This window comes from Aythya fuligula, chromosome 4, assembly GCF_009819795.1.
Source record: "Aythya fuligula isolate bAytFul2 chromosome 4, bAytFul2.pri, whole genome shotgun sequence".
Taxonomy (NCBI): Eukaryota; Metazoa; Chordata; class Aves; order Anseriformes; family Anatidae; genus Aythya; species Aythya fuligula.
In genome coordinates this window covers 64,978,359-64,995,316 of record NC_045562.1, presented here as the reverse complement: position 1 = coordinate 64,995,316, position 16,958 = coordinate 64,978,359, and the positions used below count along the sequence as shown (strand labels likewise).

The following is a 16,958-nucleotide window of genomic DNA, read 5'->3' as shown; positions in this document are numbered from 1 at the left end:
CTTTTGAAACTTAAGCCCTTTTTCATCGCAGACTACAAGTAAGGCCACAAGTTTATGCTTCTGTGTATGGGATATAATGCCAATACTGCTTCAGAAATTCTCTCACAGAAATTCTTCGAAAACAGTAAAACATAATATTCCTCAAAGCTTTTTATTTTGTATAGCCCCTGTTCTCTGCAAAAAGTTTCCTGAGATCTTGCTTCTTGGAATGTTTGGATCAAAAACTTCTAGGAGCAGCCTGAAAGAGGATCCAAGTTCCAGGAATCACAGAGAATATTCACAGCAGCAGACTAAGCACAGTGTTTAGGATTCCTGTATTCTGTTAAAAAGGAGCTGCATGGCTTGTCAGTTAACCAAACAGAGTCCTAGAAAAACTCCGTGTGTAACTATAAAGAGCCTCACCCTCTCTGTCCAAAATGAGGAATGAAACACACAGCTTGTGCAGTACAATCACAATGGTCCTGACTCAAAGCTGCTTTAAAAGCGAGCCTCTTAAAAGCCCGTTTCAGCAGTACTGTACCGCAGCCAAGTCCAAAGGTGGAATTCATTAACCCGTGCTCCCGGGGGTCACCTGGGCAAAGGCACAGACAAGGCACTGACTCCTCAGTCCCCCAGCCAATTATTTCTTAACGCTGTTTCTCAAACCAGGTTCCTTAATTTGAATGTAGGTAGGAAATGAATTCAAACTCATGCTTTATGCAAAGGACCCCTGGCCTTACAGGGCTGATCCAAGCACCCATGACCTGAAAACCACCAAGACGTCAGGTTTCTCTGTCAGCAGGCAGGATTATTGCTTCGGAAAGCTGCTGTAATGCTTCCTCACGTACTAACCTGGAGCCTAATGACAGCCGCTACCAGCGCGCCCAGCTGGTACCTGGGATGCCGTAGGCTCTCTCGGGAGGGCTGTGTGTGGACACGCAGGAACGCGGCCTCTCTTTCATTGCACCTCCCTGCCCCACCCAAGGAGGCATGTAACAACCTGAGGAAACCGCCAGACCTGTCAAAGTCTCCAGCTGCTGAAGAGACAGCACTGAGGATCAGAAGTCCAGGAAACTTTCTCCATCGCAGTGCTTAAGGTAGGGCAGGTGAGCTCCATCCCCAGTGCCAGGATCGATGGGCAGCCAGCGGGGCTCTCCTGGCCTCCATCTCCACTCTAACTTAGTTCCTATCACTGCCTCAGCTTGCTAACAGGACCCATATTGCCCCAGCTGGCGGGGAGCACACCACCTCACATGCACTGCATGTGCAAACACACATATACAGGGAAAAACAGATCTACAGAGTGCTAAGAGAGAACATTACATCCTAAAGCAGATGCTCCCCTATGCATTTTCTTGACCCTGTGGAAGATTTACCTTCAGTGATATCTAAGCTCCTTCCATACATGTGACCAAGCACTGGAGGCCTCTCTTTTTTTCACTATTATGTCTACTGGCAGCAGCAAATCTTAACTGACATATCCAGCACAACTTCAGTCTCGACAAGTTCGGAGAACCTAACACGTGCTCCGCTGATAGACAGGGCTCAACACAAGCACAGCTGCTGCTTCAAGAAGCGAGGTTGCTCCTTTTACCAAATGTCAACAACTTGGGCAAAACCTCAGCTGACTCATCGCAGCCCACAGCAGTTGAAATCCACATCCCATCACGCAGGAAAACCTCCAGAGACCCGAGGAAGGCTAAAAATGCCTCCCTTGTGCCCTGCCATCAGGCTGCTGGAAGGTGGAAAGGCTGCATCTGAGCCCTTGGTGCCCATTCATCCACCCTGCACACAAGTGTGCACTGAGCAAGGCCAAAAGTCTGGCTGTCTCCTGCCATAAGTTCATCCTTGGTTTCTGAAAGGGAAGGCTTAGATGTTTAACACTCACTTTGTCCTTTCAGCACAAAGCCAGGTGCTGAAACCATGCTCCTCTCAGGGACTTGGTTTATACTGGTCACCTCAGCATTTATTTTATTTTGTTTTATTTATTTATTTATTTTAACGAACTACTCCAAGCAGCTCCTTTCTCAGCAAAGCGCTCGTTCCAGATACCACTCCAAATGCTGCAAAGATCATTAGAGGGTGCAAGTAGAACCATGGGGACGGCAGGTTGCAAATACCAGAAAAACTAGCAACAGCACGCTTTAGTCCTTAACTATGTAGGCAACATAAGCTGTATTTAGTATTCCCTGTGGGGCAGGAGGACACTCAGGAGTCCCCTGTGTGTTCAACACCTGTGAAACACCACCAGTTTGCATCACCTAAGATAACAGATGCACAGTATCCAGGTATGCAGAGTACAAGTACAGACAGCGAGCAGGCCTGTTTTGAAAACAGAGCAGAAAGCAGGTGTTAAAGGGATGGATATTAAAGGTCAGGTTACACAGAGAGCAGCTGGAACTTCAAAGCTGATAACCTAGTTTGAATTTAAGCCTCATATTCTCCTGCTGCCAAGATGACCTGTCCCCCATTTATAAGGTAATAAGGATGTCCTTTGTTCTCTGGAATTCAATGCACCTGAAAACATTCAGGTTAAAAAGCTGTCTAGTTGAGTGCCACTGCTTCTGTAACACCACTGGAGAGCACAGCAGAACAGAATTTGGACAGATGGTTTTAGTTTCTTGGATGGGAAGAGTTGGGGAGCGGTTAAATGCCCTCCTTCATGCAGGGCCTAAGTGTTGCTGTTCCACGGCGCTCCCTCCAGGCTGAAGGACAGCATTTGTTAGAGTTAGCAGCTGTGCTACCAGAACGGGTAACAAAAGTTCACACTTTGAAGTGCCAAGAAACCTCTTGCTTCAGAATTGAGTCTGGTCCCATGGCAACACACAGACAGAGGTCCGCAAGAGCTTTAACACCTCAAACAGGACTGATAAGTGGAGCTCGCTGCAGGGTTTTCTACTGTAACTTCAACCTAAGCACGAAAATCAATGACAGCTTCAGCCAGTTTTAGTGAATCTACAGGAACTGCTTTTCTTGAGCTTTGCAATTAAGGCAGCCTTTCAAAGAGTGACGTTTGCCAATTCTGTAAGCATTTTATCGCCTCTTCGTCTCATGCAAAACACAAGTTTGAGGAAAAAGAGATTAACTGAGGAAAATGTGTTCAAAACAGGTTAGACACAGCCAACACTGCTTAATGTCTTCGGTTTACTTCTGGAATCATTCCTCTGAAATATAACATACTTCAGATGTTATGTCCTAAAAATAAGAGGCATTTGCAAGGCCTTAAACAAACAAAAGCAGAACAGCCCTTTTCCTCAATCACCATTTTGACTTACCTAAGGAGCATCTGCATTTAACACGCTATCATTCATACTAAAGCCATGTTTAGCAGGTCACGTACCTGCTTTGAGCGGTCAGTGATCTCATTTCAACAACTGAGTGCCAGAATTCCCCATCAGGTGTTCCCACTCCACACCAGACCAAAGAAAACAAGGTATTAACAAAACTGCCACTGAGGTTGGGAAGAATCACAGCAGTCAGGATGTTTGACGAGCATTTGTGTTTTAAACTTCATGCACCAATCAGTAAAACGCTCCACCACGACCAGACCACCTATAAATCCCCAGATGTCAGAGCTCTTCCATACAGGTATGTATCCTACCTATATTTATCTATTTATGGAACATGAGGTTAAGGATCTTGGCCAGAACTCTGAAGGCATCACTGGAGAAGCCTGGAAGAAAACCCTTTTTGAGATCTCCTTTTCCTGTAACACAGAAGGAATCTTTTAGGAAGATTTAAAATGCCTCTGTATATCCTAGAGGTAATACAGAGCAGGATTCAAAGCCTTAGTAAGCAATATTGGCCTACTTATTCAGACCATACCGATTATGTTCATAATGCCATTTTACAGTAGAACAGCAAGCTGTTTTCTCTGTCAGAGTAAAATATCCCAGACATTCCTCCTATGGTCTCGTTTACTCTCATTGTTCAGAGAAATGTATTTTACAGAAGCATTACCTGGCGAAGAAGTTAGTGAAAGGGCCCAGTATTTTTCGCTTACTGTCCCCGTCTGTCTCTTGGCAGCACTCCTGCTGACTCTGATCGTTGCTCTCCTTCGTGGAGTTCAGGGTAACATCCGAGAAGTGCGCCTCGTCAGTCTCAAGAGTCACAATCGCACTTGAACTGCTTGTGACCACGAAGTCCAAAATGTCTTCATTGCTAACAGATAAAGTCGTTGACAGTTCTGTGCTAAGACTGGAAACGCTGCAGACAGAGATATCATCGCTTCGATTCAGAGTTTTTGAAGTTGGGCTGTAAAGTTTGACGGTGTCATACCCAGTTCTTGGAAAAGTAGAGGATTTTCGCACAGCGTGATCGTGTTCAGAAGTCAGAGAAGGTGGAGGCACATAAGACGGCAGCGTGCACGCGCTCTGAAAAGCTCTGTCAGGCACAATCTCAGGTTCTGACTGCTTTCTCTTCACATTTAACACACTGCAGTGAACGGGCTCTGGATTTCCAATTTCTAGAGTTGGAATGCCGGAATCCACGGATTTAAGGCTATGGCAATCTTCTAAAGCACTGGAGGGCTGACCAGGTCCATACTCAGGCAACGAGAGAGATCTTGGGGCCCTTGAATTCAAGCTTTGAAGACCCTGGATACCGCTGCCAACTTTTGCGTCCAGAATTCCCATCAAGCTCAAACCATTTAAGGAGTTGGATAAATTTACGTCAGTTGTCTTGGGCCAAGTTGTAACTGGTTAAAAAGGAAGAAAAGACAAGATTATGAGTTTGCAGGGAGATTTTTTTTATTTTTTTTTAATTACACTCAGTCCTGTCATAGATTAGGCTCTGTAATTAAAAGTTATTCATCTCCTGCAGATAATTAATGTCCCTTCCCCCTGCCTGAACAAGCAGGACAATGGCAACTTAATTTAGGCTCCTAGAAAATGTCAAGCATGAAAAGCTTTTCTTCAACAGTTTGTGTGCCAGTGATCGCTCCACATCCATCTCCTGAGAGTGAAATTACACGCTACGAAAATTGCAGTACTTGAATGTTCCACGTCAATATTAATTCAGAAATTGGAGATTGGTTTTTACATAGTCAGAAATGCATATTTACTGATGCGTAGGACCTATAAACATTTTTTTCACACACTTTACAACTTAGACCAAAATTACAAAGTGTGCATTTAAACAGAATTTCTCAGCTTTCTTCTGGAAACCATAAAACTTCCAATAGATTTGTCACTCAAACAGAACCCATACTATACAAGCTCTGCACTAAGCAAAAGATGCAGAACCTGAACAGCTATGAAGTTATTCATTCAGACAACGTTTTGACAACGCACATGATGCACTTCATCAGTGCACGTACAGTCGAACTGACACTTGCACATCTATTGTATTTACTGCACGCAGGGACCGCTGCACTCCCCATCTGCGCCACTACTGACCCTTTAACACACCAGGTGGTTGTGACAATGGCATCACACACGTGGTTCTGTACAAACAGCTAAATTATGTCCAGCTCTGCCGAAGTTTGCAAGGTAATTACATCAGCTGGCAGAAGAAGTGTGCACATATTGCTGCAGTTTCTTCCCTCCGAAACACTTTCTGTGCGAGGTGTGAAGCAGTGAACACTCCTCCCTCCCATCTTGCAAACGGCTCTTTCTAAGCAGATTTTTCTCCAGCTCCTGAAGCCGGGCCTCCTGCTGCAGGTCTCTGTTCTCTCCGAAGCACAGCACTTAATTAAAGGTGCCAGTTGTCCTCTAAGAGGTTCCCCCCGTTCAACAAATAACTCATTCAGGAAAACTGCTTCCTCCGAGCAGTTCCCAACCTTTGGCTCGCAGCCCCTCAGCCCTGCCAAACGCCAGGGTCTGAGGCATCGTTTGGCCTTAGATCTGAGCCCAGCGAGGCACTCTGGAGTTGTGCTGCAGGCAGGCAGTGAGCAGGATCACTTCTCAAACATATTCCATTTCTACAAACTGTAAAGATTTTCCCCTAAGCATTTAGTCACATTAAAAGTTTGTGAATCCAAACCTAACTCTCAGGTTATACCAACTCCTTAACTGAGCTCCAGACACTATTCACTACGGGATCCATCACTCCATTCACTCCTAAAATTAAGGAAGAAGCCAAGTAAAAACCCCTCTGGTTATCCCACCTTTTGGGCATTTCCAGAACTTTCTAACAGCCAACTACGTACCATCCATGCAAATCAATTACTGCAGCAATCGTCTAAGCTTTTGGATAAGCAAGGTTTCAAACTTACTGTTTTGACTGAAAAGCTTGGGCAGATGTACACTTTGCTGATAGAGTTGCTATAGCAACTTTTATTTTTTCACATTTCCACAGTTGGAGAAGTTTACATCCTCTGCAATTTTAAGAAGTAATGCCTTCAGCTAGCTAGCATAAAGATGCATACATTATGAACCTCTCTGGTCAGTAAGTTAAAATTGCAAGGGTCAGCAAACAAAAACCTTAAATAACAATTCCTGAATACAGCAGGCCAACTATTCTCTCTCTTGAAGTCAACTATGGTATTGAAAGCATACAAATATGACATAAATTAGATACAATTACTATTGCATACACTTGAATCTTCTGCTCTTAGACCTTCCTGCTTGGGTTATTTTTCTTAAGTTCACTTGACTGTTTTCTCTTCCCCGTGCTCACCCATCCCTTCAGAGACATTACACGGCTCTTTAAACCAAGAGCTCACCCAGCCCGGCACTTCTGCACACACAGACAGAATTTGACAAGCAGGGATGCAGACGTTTGCTTTCCCACAACTCATTAACACATCCAGAAAATAAAGTTAAGGAATGCAATGAGCCAGGAACAACACTGACGACGTTTGGGTAAATGGTACAAACACGTTCCCATAACAAATTCCTCCACTGACTGCCTTCACTTCTGCTCAGTAACTTGCATAAGCAGGAGCCGGTCCTTCGTTTATTTGCACGGCTCTTCTTGACTAAGCTTACAAACCGTAAGCATTCCAGCAGCCTTGGCAAGAGCTGGGACATGCAGCAGCTCAAGAGGCAGAACAACTCTGGAAACGAGAGTTCAAAGGGAAGTGAAAATAAACTCCCATGCGGGGTGCTGAAGCTGTTTTGACTTGGCTTGATAATTTTTTAAGGAGGAAATTTAACAGGAAGAGATTCTTTAAACAGGCAAACAGCAAATGCAGAAGTACATAACAGCCGTAGCTCGCTGGAGCAAATTATGCAACAAGCTACAAAGATTTTACACTGTTCAGCGAAACCGTGAGAAGCTTTGAAGTACTCATCAAGGGCTCTGACTGAAAACTTGAGATGCGATCAGCTGGCAGAGACATACACGAGGACTCCCTGATTCATTTTGCACTAGGCTGTTGTAGGATTGCTTTTAAGGATGTAGCGGTATTTATATTCCTTATTTTAGCTGCTCCGCTGGCAAGCGCGAAAATTGACAACTGATGCCAAACATTCGGAGTGTTGCGTGCTCCAGTACTAACTTCTTGCCGTGAATCATCTTGTACTGTCACATTATTGTAACATTATTACCATGATAAACACGGTCATGAAGTATTATTAGTATAATAAATTACTGAAAAACAATAAGCCATTTCATCTGCACAACATCCACAATCCCCATGACTTATTTAGGTGGTAATATATCTGCATAAAATTAATGTATGTAAAGTCTTCCTTAACATCCTGTATCTTACAGGAGCCATGATCTCATTAGTGTTAACCTCCCAGAAGGCAGATAATGAGAGAAAGGGAGATAAAAGAACACAACAGAGGCCACAAGTAGCAAGGACAAGGTAGGTAGGGGTCGTTTACACATTAACTTCTCCTGCATTAAGAGCTATGGGGCACCAAAGAAAGTCAGGGTTGTAGCCAGGCCCAGAATTAAGATCAGGATTCTTGCAATGGGTACGTGAGCTGCACAACTCCTTGCTACAGCACCCTGTCTGATCCTAGGAGTTTACATGTAAGTTCACAAAAGAAAAAAAAAATCACTAAAGATTCCTACATGCAAAGAAGCTCAGGAAATCCTTGAACTGCAAGTGTCAGGGCCTCAGGAAAACATCATTAAACATTAGCCCTGCTTACTGGCTTCTCTCACAGGTAACTTTTTCTGTCTGGTAGGTGGGTTTTGGTCCGAGCCTGTAAGGCTGTCCATATGGCCCTACGTCACTGAGATTCTGCTCAAGGCACGTAAGAAAGCATGTCCTGACAACAGCAGAGCTCTGCAACGGATTGTGACTTTCCACGTCACCCAGCCATGCTGTAGGAGGAAGTCACAATTGATCGTAACTTCTAAAACACATACCATAGTTTTTTTGACCTGTTTTATTGTAAATTCTTAATAAAAATGTTAACACCATCAAACCGTTAGAATAATGCAAAGCTCAGAAAGAAGCCAACACAAGTCAAGTTCTTTTAAACTTGCAGGGACTTGCAACGTGCCTTCGACAAAGAACTTGTTTAGAAGGTATGGTATGACAGCAGCCCAAGAACCTGCCTTTGTATCTCCTTGCCTCGCAGGAAGGAGAAGAATGGTTTACGTATACTGCTCAGTTATAAAAGGGTTAACATTTTTATCACCTCGTCTCCTCAGCACATCTCTCTGCCAGTTGTTTTTTTTTTTTTTTTTTTTTTTTTTAATTTTTAGGGTGAGGAACTTCCTCAATTGCAGAAACTCACAACTGCTTTTTTCTTCTTAAAATGATTTTTTTTTTTTTTTTAAGTGAAAGGTTTAAAACTCTTCATGCAGCATTTCTTGATGTATCAAAAAGAAACAGGCTGTACATGACTGCTACCAAGGGCTGGGGAGCACCAGCCCCAGCCGTGCTTGCCGGAGCTCTCCCCGGCTCAGGCTGTGCTCACACGTTAGCAGCCCCAGCGCTGCCAGCAGCGAAGCACTCCTGAGGCTACAAAACAGCTCGGCTTCCCACACCGCCAGGACAGACAGCGATTACGGCTACACACGCGATCGCTGCCAAGACCGTGACGGCAAAAAGACGAGAAACGACTTGGGGTTTTGCACTGAGCGGGCGTTTATCCCTCTCCCAGCCGGCTCCCCTCAGGAAGGGCGAGCTGTGCTGCTGAGCGGAGCACCTCAGGGGCAAACTGCTGAGGGCTTTCCCACCTTGCTGCTGCAGCAGGCAGGCAGCACAACTGAGTCACAGTGTTTTACCGAAGCCTCCGCTCCAGAAGCAGTTTACAGGGCCTTTCTTTTTTTTTTTTTTTTTTTTTTTTTTAACACCCCCAGTATTAGTCAAAAATGTGAGGCCAGCGTTAAGTTGGCAGCAAGAACTTCAAGCCCCGCTGCGAGGTCCCTCAGTGTTTGGTCTCCGGGAATCGCCTAAGAGGCTTGGGTTGGAGAGATGAAAGTTGTTCCCTTTCCACAAGCCTTAGGTCTGCCTCGGCGCTGCGAATGGCTCCTAGCCGGTGGCCTTGATGAAATAATAATAATGAAAAAAAAAAAAAAAAGGTAAAAAAAGAAAAAAAAAAACCACAGCACCAGCCAACCAACCTCCGCCTTTCCCCTAAGGCCTCCAGCCCACCCCACGGGGCCGTGCAGCTCCTCCAACTTTTTAAGGGCCCGAGAAGCCGCCCCGGAGACCCTGGCCCGGTCACCCGGGGCCAGGTGCCACAGGGACCCCGTCCCCCATTAGGACCCCCCCCACGTCCCCTTGTCCCCGCAGCCGTCCCCGCTCCGTGCCCTGCCTCACGCCAGCCCCGGGCAGAGCCGCGCAGAAACTTGGACGCCTCACCGGTGCGGCGCTGCCCTCCGTCGCTCTGCTCCTGCTGGGCCATGCCCGCCCCTTCCCCGCTGCGGCACTAGGAGGCGGCCGGCGGCTGCTCCATCGCCCCTCGCCGGCCCCCGAGGAGGAGCGGCGGCTTCAGCGGAGGGGAAGCGGCGCAGCCCTCGCCCGCCGGGTCCCCTCCGCGGGCAGCGCCGAGCCTCCCATGGCGCCCGCCCCCGCGGCGGGCACGGCACCTGGCTGCGCCGGCGGGACAGGTGCCGAGCTCCTGACGGGACTCCCCGCTCTCCCTGCCTCCTCCTCCTCCTCCTTCGCTTCTTCCTCCTCCTCCTCCAGCCCCAGCACCGCCCGCCGGCCGAGGGAACGCCTGCGCGGTGGGAGGCGGGCTGGCACCCGGGGGAGGCGGCCGCTGGACGCCATTTTGAGGCGCCTCCAGCCATGGGGAAGGGGGGGACCCGGGGAGGCATGGCGGGGGCTCGCCTCAGGCGCAGCCCCGGCCGCGCCGGGTTGTGGGGTCGACCTGAGGGGGCAACGAGGAGGGGTTCCCCTGGAGAGGGTTCTCTTGTACCGAAGGCTTCCCCCAGGCAGGGGGCTGTGAGGTGGTGGTGGGATGGCCCCCGGGGAGAAGATGCCAGCGGGCTGGATTTCAGAGGAAAACAAAATTTGGTGTTTTACACTAGTTTGGTACTGTGGGAAGTGGCGGTCTGGGGGTGCATCCGTATTTCTGTGGAACCGGGCCATAATGCCAGAAGTTGAGGCTCTAGGATGATGGATGGTATTCCAGCATGTGTATATTTATGTTTCCATTCTCTTGGCTTTATTTGCCTTCTTTTACCCCATCTCAAAGTGCTCAGATGCTTGCATCACCAACACAACTCTCAGTGCACCCACACACTGAATCAAAGGGGTCAGTACCTCAGTACCTCACAGGAGTAGAGCTCGTGTTTCCTTCTCATGTTTGAAACCCATCCTTTTTTTTTTTTTTTTTTTTTTTCCCCCAGAAAAAAAGGTTCTAGGTGATCATGTCTATCGATTATGTTAAGATACATTAAGGTAGCAAAGCAGTCATCCACCTTAAGAGCGTATGTAAATACGAACTTCTCATGATCTCACTCACGTGTATGGAGCAAATGCAGGAATATCTGAACTTGTATTAATGTAATTAGTTAAATAACAAGAGCAAAGCCACGATTATTTGAGCTTTGATGTGGGCAAGTTACACCTGAATAAATTGTCAGTCTGAGGTGAACTTGTACTGAAGTAGTTGCCACTGTGACCCCATTGACAGCAATCACATGGTATCAAGATGAGAATTAGCACATTATCAAGATGAGAAGAAGGCACTTATCATCAACAACCAAAAATTATACTTCTGCATGGTTCAGAGAGAGATAAATTTGAGGCTCTGTTCTGCTGGATTTGTAAGATGAATATCAGAAAAAATATGAAACAATTAAAATGTCACATTTTTCCTTATCTTAGAAAATCATACCAACCTCTGTAAGACAGCTTTCGTATTACCTTTATAACAGAGTAAATAAAAGAAAAACTCCTTTGAAACACTATAATATAGAGTTATAGTATAACGTTATATATATATAGTTTATGCAAGAGATACTATGTTGGAAGATAAACCAATTCCTTTTTAATATTAATATTTTCCTTTTGTTTTTGAGAATGGAAATCAATCTCTCTTTTTGTAGCAGCTAGAAGATTGTACCGTCACCATGGTATCATCTATCTTTGGTCAAAGTTGTTAGGTCCTATGGTAAATAACAGAATGAGAGTACGTAGTCATGAATTCTGTATCTGTGAAGTGTCTCCAAAGGCACTAATTACTTACACTCCTATCTTTGCAATTTTATTTAGGATGAAGAAACTTTAAAAAAGTCTGCCATAAGAAATCTTTCAGCAGTAGCTGAAAGTAACCAAGGTACGTAAAGTCTTTTAGTGTCAGTACTTATTTAAGAGCAGAGTTGTGCCCTAACAGTCATAATGCCTTGAAATCTTGCCTTGAAATGCCCATTCTAAACTAATTTATTTTAGTGAATTTTTCCATTTCCAACCCACTGATGACTCCTCCTGTTCAGCTGGTGTACTTCTTGACACCTACTCACAACAAAAATCATATTGTTCTCTGCACTGAAGACACGTGTTAGAACAACCAGGATCCCACTCTGCTAGGCAGCATAAAAATACCAGGGTCAGCCTTAAAATGCTTGCAGAAAACCACAGCCTAGTCAGTGTAAAATGTATACTCTTTAGTACTTGTGAATGACCATATACTGAGTTGAAATGAGTAGCAGCATTTTGGTTGTTGTGAGCTACTAGCAAAAGTCTACTTTTTCCAGCAACAGTTAGCATTAGTTCTGTTAAGGCTGCCCCCATCAGAGGTAATGTAGTTTCTCTCTGCAAGTATTGTGTATTATTATTCTGTATGGATGAAGGGCTGAAATTATGTGACTAAATACAGCTTTGTTAGCCTTCATGGAAGTGTGGGGTGTCCTAATTGCTAAAAGGAAGCTGAACAGGTACTACCAGGTACAGGAAGCATAAATGCATAACTAAGATCAAAGGAGTGCTTTAGCAACCTTTGTTTTTCTGCTGTGCAACATTTAAAGGACTTCATCCTGAAGGGCAGGCTGAGAAATGGCCTGTTCATTTTATTAGTTGGACTGTAAGTAAACCCCCAAAAGCATGATAAAAAGTCAGCTTTGGTGCTGTATTTTTTGCTAACATGTCATGTGCTTGTTAGTGTTTTTTGTGTCTAAACCTGCTCGACTGCTTAAGTAGTTTGAAAAACAGAAATTTGCATAAAGTGACATGACCACAGAGGATACAGGAAAAATGTTTGCAGTAGCTTGAGGTTTTTTTGTACTAGATGAGCTGTATCCTTCCTGAATTATTTGGAACCTACTAAATACTTCTTAAAACAGTGAAATGTGAACTGAAAAATAAACCCAAGTACAAATATGTTCAACCTTCACCATAATTTTGAGTAGCCTGGCACACTGAGAAGGGCAAAAATAAAAAATCCCTGAGAAGCATTCACACTGACCAGTCACGATGGTTATCATCAGTGCTCTGGCATTGACTTAGAGTCAGGTAAACCTGTAAAATAAATATTTAGGTTTGTAAAAATTCTGGGACAAAATGTTTTAAAGTTCAAGAGTGTTTTGCCTGCAGCTGCTGGGTATAAATGAAGCACTGGACAGAGCAGCCTGGGACTGGTAACTGATGTTCACCTAGCAGGCAAAAAACATCGAAGTGGTCTAATAATAGCTTAGTGCTAGAATTTAGAATTTAGTTTCTAGAAAACGTGTTTCAAAAGCCCTGCCATATCCAGACCGTCAGTTAGATGCACCAGTTTTATGGTTACTCTGCAAGAAAGCAGGAAGGGTTTCGTGTGCTCTGTTCTGTCTCAACAATTTCTCCAAAATATACATGGCTATGGAAAAAATATGCAAAGTAACAGTCCTTACCTTGTTTTTTTAGAGTTAAGGAACGGAAGTGCAAGCTCCCCTCGTGCTTCTTTAGCCTATAGATGGTGGGAAATCATTCTCTGCTTACTCTTTCAGTTCTGTTTTGAAGCTTCAACAATTTTGCAATTGAGAAAACTTTTAAAGAACTAGGGGGAACCGTCGAGATTGTATTTTCATTCATCGCAAGCCAAGTATGATGCAAGCGGGTTTCAGACGGCCAGCTTCATGGTCATGAGCATGAGGTCAGCAATTCTCTGTCATAAACTAGTAGAAATCCCACCATAATATTTCTTCTCCAGTTAACCGAAGATTTACATGTTGTGAAGATCCAGCATTCACACAGCATTGTGTACCAGCTGATCAGCAACCCCTGCCTGGATTTCCCATCACTGTCATTTAACGTAGTTTTTTTTTTTTAGCTCATGCAAGCAAGAGAGCAAGCGTGCTGAGTATAACAAGAGATGGATAATCTCTGATACATACGGTCCATCGGGCACAGAGACAGAGAAGGTCACTCTTGAAGGTGAGTGTCAGAACGGAAAATGAGACATTGATCTTTTTCCTCCTTGCTTTACAGAACTGCTTGTACGTATGGGTAAGTAACTAATGCCTGTTTTGTGGCACTGGAAAAGGGAACAGCAAATTCACGTTTCCTACACTGACTTGTAGCTAAGATGATTTGATCAAAAATTATCACCTGACAAGCAAATGGTGATGTTTTTGACAAATGGAGAATAATTATGCTGTTCTCCTTCAAAGTCATCACAAATTAATTTTGCTCTCACCAAACTAATATTTGCCTGGTTTTTGTACATCTGTGCTTGGCAGCAGTCCATTTCCAGCACAGCCACCACCTGTACTAGCAGAGGCAAGTCTGTCCACCAAAACAGTTCAATAGGTTTGGGATGAGTTGGGAACAGCTTGAGAAGCTGCCGTGTTATTCTCCCCAAAGGATGACTCCTTCTATAGGAATTTGACTCTGATAAATGCAAAAGGATGAGGAAAGTGAAACCAGGTCTGTAACTGCCATTAACGTTCATCCTTTTGTTACCACTGGGTAAAAACAGACTTTTATGGTTTAAAGCTTCCATCCATGAGACAACAAGAAAAAGAAAACTAGGAGAAGGTACTGTGAGACTTTGCAGCACTTCTGGATTGATATTACTGAAATCATGTGTACGTGACCAGAATGTTTCTATTGTTGTCAACAAGCTATTTAGGAAAAGACAAAATGAGTAAAAAGGTGTGAAGGAAGAAGACTATACATACTAAAAATGCTGCTTCTTGTATTAAGTTTCTCAGCACAATTTAAATTGTGTTTCTAAAAGCAAATAGATTAATTCTGTAACACAAAAGGCATTGCACCCAGCGTATGGTAACTTTCTATTGGAACTTGCTAGGAAAGAAACGAGTACTGAACAAAAATCAGTTGTCTAGGGTTAGTAATGTTGAATGCAATAAAGTAATACTCAATTTAGGCAGATAGATCCAATTAATATCCTCTATGGAACTGTAGTGCTTCAAAAGACTTGATATTTCTGTCTTGAATAGGATTGTAGGGAAAAGGGAAGAAAAATATTTTAACAGCATGAATGAGAAGATGACTTTGTTGTCAAATAGATAAAGGTTCCAGAATCAATAGAGTAAGGGCTAAAATCCCATCTCAAAGTGAAGACAGTTAAAAGCCAAACATCAGTACAGAAATTGGAAGCTACAGAACAGAAAAAAAAAGTGTAAGAGAGAAAGAGTAAAATCCTACTGATGAGCACTAGGAGTGAAAAAGAAACATGCAATACCAATAAAGGAGATGTTCAGATGTTCACTTATTTCTGTCCTGCATGTAGAAGGGATCAGGGTAGCCTACCATAGTAGGGATTATGAGGCAAGTTATTCCTTGGAAGTTGGGTTTTAAACACTTACAAGTTGTACTTTTTTCAAATGCAAGCTACTGGTATGAATAAAGGAAAAACTACACAAGATTTAATGTCCCACAGACAATCTAATGTGTGGGTTTGTTTGTTTGTTTCTTTATGAGTCAATTTTAAAGCCCCTCTGGATATAAGCTGTGTCTATGGAAAGAGGATTCACAGAGCTCTAGAGCTTATTTTGTTCCTCCTTTTTCCCCTAAGGCAAGATGTATGCATACATACCTGCAAAATTTCTGACACATTTGTCTAATCTGTTCCTAAAAGTCTCTAATGGGGGAGGTAGTGCTAATTTTTTAGGCAGTCTATTCCAGTGCTTATGTACTTGCTCTCAGTACCCTGACTACACTGTAGTGCCATTTGCCAGAGTGTTTCTTTGTCTACAATAAAGAAAAGCACCGAGATGAAACGAAAACATTATCACCTCTACTTTTTAGCATGCTTAATTGTTTAGATCGAGTATAGAAGAAAGCAGAAAAATAGGATTTCAGAAAAATAGGATTTGGAGAATACTCAGTTCTGTGCAGTAAGGGAAGCAGCTACATGTCGCTGTGTCTCTGCTTTCTTGTAGTGGGAAAAATGTCTACGCAGAAATGATGGGCAGAGAAGCCTTCTTCATTAACAACTATGATGATTCCTAAAACCTTTATGTGAATATGAATCGTTGCAATATTACACAGACATTGCTAATGTTAATAAAAGTGACCCTGCTGCATGGTGACAATTAAAGAGGCTTTCTACAGCTTTCACACCTCCTCGTGGTCTAGGATTGACTGGGTTCTACAGTAGCAAAGAAATGACAGCAAGAGGTCTTCCAGAAACACTTCTGCAAGAAAGCTGTCAGGTAGGAAAAGGCAGCGTGCATGGAAGTCTCTGCTCTCAGTCCACGTCCACAGCGCGTTCTTTGCAGGTGATGCTATAGGGATGGAATGATGAAGTAGGGCAGGGAAACCAAAGTTTTGCCACTCACTTTATCTCCACAGCCAACTCTGACAGCTTTGTCTTTCCTTTAAGTCCTATTACAATCGTATTGAGCCTATAGGTAGCTTAAAAGTTTATTAGCACTTGCATATTAACATACGTATTGAGAGCAATTTGAACGCTGGAAAGGGGATCTTTTTGTATGAAGCTGCAGCTATCAGGTAAGTTTAATTTACCCAAAACCTTACCATTTTGTTGCTGCTGGTTTCATGGGTCATGAGAAAAATGGAGATGCTAAACATGATGATGAATTCATTGGTGATATTTAAAATGCAGCTGCTAGCAGGAAAAGAGTGAGGTACTGATGAGGAATCCTGGCAAGACCGGCTCTCTGGGAGGCACGGGACCTTTCCATCTGCACTGCAGACAGCACCTGTGCTCCTCTGCAGGCACAGCTCATGCATTTAAAGCCTGCCCTGCCACGGACAGCAGCAACTGCTGCCTACAATATTCAGTGTTGTTGGCATGATAGAAGCATTATTTATATTGGAAACAAATTCCTTAAGATAGGCAGAGTTAATGCTAAGTTAGATACAAAAACTTATAGGCCTCGTTGATCATATTTAACTCTTTCATCAATCATCAATGAACACAATGAAACTCCTTTCGCTGTACTACTTAAAAGAATTCAAAATAATTTGTTATCAAGATGAGTTTGAATATTCCAATTGTGAAGTTTAAAGAAGGCAAAGCTTGGCACACACATGTGAATGAAAGTATTCACCCAAGTTCCTTTCAGAGCAACTATTTCCCCCTATTTTCTCAAATACGTATGTTTGTATTGCTCTCACATATGTCCACCTACGGAGCTGCGTGCCACAAACAGTTTTTCTAAAAGCAGAAGTCAGCCACAGACCAGTTGATGGCTGAGCACAAGTTCAAAGCAGG

At 43.8% G+C, this 16,958-nt stretch overlaps 1 protein-coding gene across 2 annotated transcripts in view; it reads right to left on the bottom strand.

The window, feature by feature from the left end:
• Positions 1-16,958, bottom strand: part of TBC1D14 (TBC1 domain family member 14) — a 107,753-nt gene that overhangs the window by 54,675 nt on the left and 36,120 nt on the right. The window contains exons 1-2 of one of the 2 annotated variants that reach the window (XM_032186236.1): positions 9,692-9,963; positions 3,940-4,675 (exon numbers count right to left, since the gene is read on the bottom strand). In XM_032186236.1, the coding sequence (XP_032042127.1) occupies positions 3,940-4,675; positions 9,692-9,734 (779 nt within the window). In that variant the 5' untranslated portion in view covers positions 9,735-9,963. Of the gene's footprint in view, positions 1-3,939; positions 4,676-9,691; positions 9,964-16,958 lie in introns of those variants that run through there. The other variant, XM_032186237.1, reaches the window with a different exon arrangement.